Source organism: Psammomys obesus, unplaced genomic scaffold (assembly GCF_907164565.1).
Source record: "Psammomys obesus unplaced genomic scaffold, mPsaObe1.curated_primary_1811, whole genome shotgun sequence".
Lineage (NCBI taxonomy): Eukaryota > Metazoa > Chordata > Mammalia > Rodentia > Muridae > Psammomys > Psammomys obesus.
Genome location: NW_026596028.1, coordinates 536259 through 543187, shown reverse-complemented (window position 1 = coordinate 543187; position 6929 = coordinate 536259). Strand labels below are relative to the sequence as shown.

General features: G+C 60.5%; 1 protein-coding gene across 1 annotated transcript in view; it reads right to left on the bottom strand.

Annotated features, from left to right (window-relative positions):
- Irgc (immunity related GTPase cinema) overlaps positions 1 to 5535 on the bottom strand; it is an 8627-nt gene extending 3092 nt beyond the window's left edge. Inside the window, exon 1 of the mRNA XM_055620695.1 lies at positions 5213 to 5535. Within this exon, the coding sequence (XP_055476670.1) occupies positions 5213 to 5266 (54 nt within the window). The 5' untranslated portion in view covers positions 5267 to 5535. The remainder of the gene's footprint in view (positions 1 to 5212) is intronic.
- Between the last annotated feature and the right edge of the window lie 1394 nt (positions 5536 to 6929).

Below are 6929 nucleotides of genomic sequence, written 5' to 3'. Positions count from 1 at the left end.
ACTGTGTGGCCCAGGCTGTCTCAGAGCTCACTGTGTGGCCCAGGCTGGCCTGGAATCACCGGAGGCTGGCCCTCCAGGTGAGAGCCACCAAGGTCATTCTTCCAAGTCTCTGAGCCGGAGCCATCCCGTCTCACCGAGGCCAGGCCTCCCACCCTTTGGTTCGGTTTGTTTGTTTGTTTGACATAGGGCTTCTCTGTGTGGCCCTGGCTGTCCTGGACCAGGCTGGCCTTGAACTCACAGAGATCCGCCCGCCTCTGATTCCCCAAGTCCTGGGATCGCAGGCATGCGCTGCCACACCTGGCTAAGCCACTCTTCTCCATGGCCGTGGGAGCCAGTGTGAGGTGGCAGGTCACCACGCTGGGCCAACTCGGCCTCATTTCCTCCTCTGTGGGCAGTGGCTCTAAGTCCCTGAGACTGGGAACTCCATTGGTGAGACAAGGCCGGGCCTACCACAGCCGGAGCCACTAACATCCACCCCTGGCCAACTCGGCCTCATTTCCTCCTCTGTGGGCGGTGGCTCTAAGTCCCTGAGACTGGGAACTCCATTAGTGAGACAAGGCCGGGCCTACCACAGCTGGAGCCACTAACGTCCACACAGCCGGAGCCACTAACGTCCAGTGCTGATCAATGGCTGCGCTCCCTGCCTGGCTCGGCTGGTGACGCTGGGCTTCCATCCTCCAGAGCTCCTCAGAGGCCTCCTGGGCCACCTAGATTACCCCAGTCCGCAGTGAGGACACTAGTCAGCCCACGGCCTCCTGCTCCCCCGGCCTGGCCGAGGCTGGCTCTGCTGGACGCTCTGGCTTGTCCCCAGGGTCTGGCACTCCTCGGACTCCGGAGCCTTCCTGGGGGAGCCCCCATCCCTCCTTGTCACCCGGTCCCCTCTTCTCATGCGTGCACCAGGAAGCCCACACTGTCACTCCCCAGGGGTGGTGGTGCATGTCCTAACCCTAGCACCTAAGACTCGGAAATCAGGAGCTCGAGGCCAGCCTGGGCTACGGGGTGAGCCCTGTCTCAAACAAGCACCACCGCCCCTCTGCGACCCCAGTGAGATCTCTTGCTTACAGGGAAACGCCCTCTAAATGAGAGAACTCTGGCTCGGATCACCCAAGGGGGCGAGCTCCCCTCAGAGGCAGTCAGCCCTCCGGGGGTCCCGTAAGCCTCTCCCCTCTCTCTCTCTCACACACACACCTCCCTCCAGGCCCTCCTCCCCATATTCCCCCTCTTCCCCCCCCCCCCCCTCCTCCCCCCCCTCCCCCTCCTCCTCCTCCCCCTCCTCAGCTGCCCGTCCATCTGCGTCCCTCCCCGGCCTCGGCCACCCCTCCCAGGCCCCTCCCTGAGCTACCTCAGGTGTGACCTGATCCCAGCAGCTAGAGGCAGGACAGTCAGCAGTGCGGGTCGGGACAGGGACCTTTGGAAGCTGGGTCTGTGGCTGAGCCGCAGGGCCCGCCTGGAGAGCTCGGCCCCTCAGGGACTCACCTGCCCTGCAGGCTCTCCCTCTCCCCTCCCAATCTCCCCGCCTGGTGGGGGCTCCTCCCCCGCTTAGCCCTGATCACACCCCGTTGCTAGGACCCATTATAACAGTGAGCCCCGGCCCATTGGCCGGCGGGCTCCGTGTAACAATGAGGCGATGAGGTCAGCGGGCAGGGGGCAGAGGCCACCCGGCTGGGCCCAGAGCCTGTGCCACGCTGGGCCCTCAGGGGCCCTTTCCTAACCGGCTTGCTCAGGCCCCTGTGGTGCAAGGTGCAGCTCGTGGATGGAGGGTTTGGCTGTGCTGAAGCCTGGGTGTCATCCTCAGGGCCAGCTACGCCCAGCACAGCGCACACAGCCAGGAAACCACTCTCAGCCCCGGGAGGCAGGAGGGTTACAGTCAAGGCCAGCCTTGCCGCCGTAGCAAGTGTTGGAGCCAGCCCGGTTTCATGAAACCCCAATTTCAAAACAAAACCCTGAGTCAGTAAGAGAAACCCACCACCCAGGAGGGAGTCCCCAAAGAGCTGAAGCTGCGGCCTCGCCCCGTGCACACCCATGCGTGCCCACCCATGCGTGCCCCTCAGGGGTCCCTCGGGGCGGGGGGGCATTAGCTCGGCCAGCACTGCCCGGGACAGGAGGAAACCGGCAATGGGGGGCCGGGCCGCGCCTGGAAGCCCAGCGCTTAGGGGTAGATTCAAGGACAGCCTCCCCCACATAGCCAACCTGGGCACGAGAGACCTTGTCTGAAAACCACACACACACACACACACACACACACACACACACACACACCACACAGCGGGAAGGCAGAGAGAACGGCTCAGTCTGAAGAGTTTGCCTTGCAAGCACAAGGACCGAGTTCAAGTCTCAAACCCAAGTGAAAGCTGCTGGGGGGAGGGAAGAGGCGCTCGTAGCCCCAGCACTAGAGACAGAGTCCTGGGGTTCCCGGGCCAGAGAGTGTCACCTGATTAATGCTGCAGACCAGTGAGAAGTCCTTGCCTGGAAGGAGGCAGGCGGGTAATGAGGGAGGCTGCCCCGGCTCACGCACACACGCACACATCATAAAGAGAGCCCGCCCCTGCCCTGGCCTGCATCACCCGCAGCCCACAGGCCCTGGGTGCCCACCCCAGGCCGGGCACACTCGAGCTGTTTGTGGTAGCGCACACCCGTTAGCCCCACACTCGGGCGGGGGCGGGGGATCAGGAGTTCAAGGTTACACTCAGCGAGTTTGAGGCCCGGTCTGAAAACAAGCTAAGAGAGACTGGACAGCGGGCCAGCAGCAGGCCGAGGCCAGGGCCCTCGGTGGGAGCTGGGAGGGGGGCAGAGAGCTCCGGAAAAGAAGGAAAAGGCGGGGAGGGTGAAACAGGAGGCCCAGTGATGGACAGTGCGCCACCCAAGGCTCCGGCTCCGGCTCCGGCTCCGGGCTGGAGCGCCATGAGTCAGGCCGTGGGCGCTTGAAGAGGAGGGAGGGAAGATCTCAGTAGGTGGCCAATCGGGCTTCCTGGGAAGCTGCCGCAGCAGGGTCACCAGTTCCAAGCCCGCTGCTGAGGGATTCAAGGCCAGCCCAGGCAACTTGCTGCTCCAAGATAGACAACAAGCACTGTGATGGCTGTGTCTGGGATCCCAGCACTCGGTGGCAGAGGCAGGAGGATAGCCACGAATCCAAAGCCAGCTTCAGGTACACAGGCCAGGGTAATGTGAGCGTCTACCTCAAACAAACAAAAAACATAATTAAAGATGAAAGAAGGCCGGGCACGGTGACGCCCGGGAGGCAGAGGCAGGAGGATCGCTGTGAGTTCGAGGCCAGCTGGTGTATAAAGTGAGTCCAGGACAGCCAGGGCTACACAGAGAAACCCTGTCTCGAAGAAAATAAAAAGTGAAACAGAGGGCTGAGGTGTAGCTCAGCAGTAGAGCACTTGCCCAACCCTAGATTTAGTTCCCCAATTCCACAAAAAAAGAGTTGGGGACAGGATGCCCACAGGTGAGGGTCAAGACACCCACTGCGAGGGGTCTGGGGACCCTGGCTGCTCCCAGGACTCCCGCTCTCCCAGCCTCTCCAGCCTGTGGTCCCTGGGCACCGGTGTGCCCGGCTCTCCAGCCTGTGGGCACCAGTGTGCCCGGTTTTCCAGCCTGTGGTCTGTGGGCACCAGAGTGCCCGGCTCTCCAGCCTGTGGTCCCTGGGCACCGCTGTGCCCGGTGTGCCCAGCTCCCTCAGCACCTCCCAGCCCAGCTCCAAGGGGCTTCCTTCTCCTGTGCATTTTCTAGGCCGAGCTTTGGCTTCTGCAACTCAAAGGCCCCTCTGGCCATGCCAGGAGCCTCCAGGGGTGGGGACAGAGGCCCCAACAGGGAACACATTGGCGGAACTAGGGCAGGAGAGGCTGCCACCCACCCGATTAACATTCCCAAGCCCCGGGCAGCTGCAGAGTCAAAAACAGTCCCAGACGCTCCCCAGCACTGAGCAGGCTGTGGCGCGTGCCCACGACGCCTTCCCCAGACTCACAGGCGTGTGCAAGGCCCAAGCAGGGAAGGAGAGACCCGCAGAACCAGCAAACAGCGGCACGGAACGTGTCTGCCGCCAAGCCTCGGGCTGGAGAGACGGCTCTGCGGCTAGGGGCACCGGCTGCCCTGCAGAGGACGGTTCCCAGCGCACTGGTGGTGGCTCACCAATGTCTGCGTCTCCTGTTCCCGGGAATCTCAACCCTCTTGTGCCATCCGTGGGCACCATGCACACACAGCGCATTCAGGCATGCAGGCGAAACAAACGCCCAGACAACAAAATGATGTCAGGGTAATTCAATAAAACTAAATCAGTTAGCCATAGAGAAAGAAGCTTAACCAGCTCTGCTTGCCTTTCTAAGAACAGTAATGGCCCACGCCTGTGACCCCAGCACTCGGGAGGCAGAGGCAGGTGGATGAGTTCGAGGCCAGTCTGGTCTACAGAGAGAGTCCAGGACAGTGAGGGCCACACAGAGAAACCCTGTCTCGGAGGTGGAGGAATGACTCAGCGGATAAAAGATCTTGCTGACAAGGCTGAGAACTCACATTTGATCCCAAATTTGATGGTGGATGGAGAAAACCGACCCCCATGGCCTGTGCTCTGATGTCTACACACCATACACACACACACACACACACACACACACACACACACACACACACACTCCCCCACAACACCCCCCCACAATTGCCTTAAAAAAAATGATGCAGCCATGGTACTGGAGAGGTTAGAGCAGTGGCTGCTGTTCCAGAGGTCCTGAGTTCAATTCCCAGCACCCACATGGTGGCTCACAACCATCTATAGTGAGATCTGGTGCCCTCTGCTGGCGTGCAGGCGTACATGCAGTTAGTACATTGTATAAATAATAAATCTTTGAAAAATTTTTAAAAGATCAGCCTTGTGCTCACACCAGCCATCTAAGCCCTTGGGAGACGGAGGCAGGAGGGTGCTTGGGGCTACTTGGCCTGCCCCTCCCTGCCTGGCATGCTCAGGTGGCCATGCCCGGCCTGCACACAGGTGTTGAGACTTGACGTTAGTCCCCATGCCCAGCGAGGACCCTCACTGGCTGGGCTGTCTCCCCAGCTCACGTTTAAGCCGTTTCTATTCAGCTTAACTTAATTTTCTAAATAGCTCAGCAATAGAGTACACGTTTGGCACACAGGAGAGTGAAGGAAGGGAGAGGGAAGAGAGGCAGGGGGAAGAGGAGGGGGCGAAGCCGGCAGAGCAGGCGTGGGCTCGCACACTTACCCGCCTCCTTCCCAGAGTAACCAAACCTGAGATGCCTGAGGTTGGCAGACACATCCTTTTCAATCCCAGTAACGGGGAAAGTGCTGCTGCCAGCAAAGCCGAGGCATGACGTCTCCTTATCACCCGGTGTTTATTCTGGGACGCTGGAGGAGCTCTCGGAACTCGTTTAGAAAACACAGATTCTTATCACACATCAGTCCTACACTCACAAAAATAGAGTGGCTCACGCCGCTGCCGCCTGGGGAGGCAGAGAGGGAGAACTGAGCCCCGCAGTGGGACCCTGAATCTACTCCCAGCAGCGTCCCGCTGGGCGTGTGCCAGCACGCCCGTGATCCCAGCACTCCAGAGGCAGAGGCAAGAGGAGCTCTCTCAGCCTGGTCTACAGAGAGAGTCCAGGACAGCAGGGAGAAACCCCGAATGATGGGAGGGTGAGCTGGCTCAGTAGAGAAAGGCCCGTGCCAGGCAATCACGAAAACCTGAACTGGATCCCTAGGAGAAAACAGTCACAGAGGCTGCTTTTTTACCTACACACACACTGAAGGAAAACAAAAGCAGACGACAGCCATCTAAAGCTCTTCTCCCTCTCGCCCTTCCCAGCCTGGCCAGGCTCGCCACACAGAGCGCCTTTTCACTCCTCTGTTCCTTGGAGCCCGCCCCCTTTTCGACAAAATCTCCTGTATCCCAGGCTGGCCTTGAGCTGCGGAGCTGAAGACCTTGAGCTCTTGAGCTCTGACCGCCTCTGGCACCTGGAACAGCAGGGTGCCTGTGGAGGTGGGTGTGTGGGTGAGATCATCCTCCAGGATGTCACTCACTCAAACCCTGGCTCTGGGCCCCAGGCAGGGCCGCCACGGCGGAGGAGTCCTCATAAGACTCTTGCCATGTAGCCCAGGCTGCCCCTTGTTTTGTGTTTTAAGTCCCCCCCCCCCCCCGGCAGGGTTTCTCTGTGTAGCCCTGGCTGTCCTGGACTCGCTCTGTGGACCAGGCTGGCCTCGAACTCACAGAGATCCACCTGCCTCCGCCCCCGCCTCCAGCGCTGGGGCCACAGGTGTGCGCCACCACCCGGCTGGAACTGCTATTTTTTGAAAGATATAGATAATAAAGATCACTGAGCCGAGGCCGCGCTGTGACGAGGAAAGAGCAGGAAGAAGAAGGCAGGGTGCCCGGAGCCGCCACCCTGCCGCTGGGCAGTGACCGGCCACGGGTCCCTTCCCCTCTGAGCGGTCGGCCTCCCGGCACGGCGCCTCCCGGCCACTAGGGGGCGCGGGCTGGGGGGCGGGCAAGGAGCACCCCATCCTCCGGAGAGGCCATCCTCTGCTGTCCATTAGGGCTTTCTCATCTCTCCTCCCTCCCTCCCTCTCTTCCTTTGCTTCTTTCTCTCCTGGTCCTCTTGCCTCCACCTCCCGGAATAACAGGCCTGCTCTAACGCGCCCAGCTAGATTTTTTTCTTTCAATGCCCGGGTGTCATCCCAGCTTTTAAGATTTGTTGGAAATTATTTGTGACACTTGAAAAGGGAACAGACATTAGTCCGTGTTACGTCATCAGGATGTCATCTTCCTCCTGGGAGGAAGATAAAGGAAATTGTGTGAGTCCCCAGCAAAGGGAGGCCGAAAGAGGAAGCTGTGTGACCCACACAGGGGACGGCTGAGTGAATGAGCCTGTGGGCTCCCGAGGACCCTGCCCACGGCTGAGGACCACGGGGCGGGGGGCTGGGGCTCC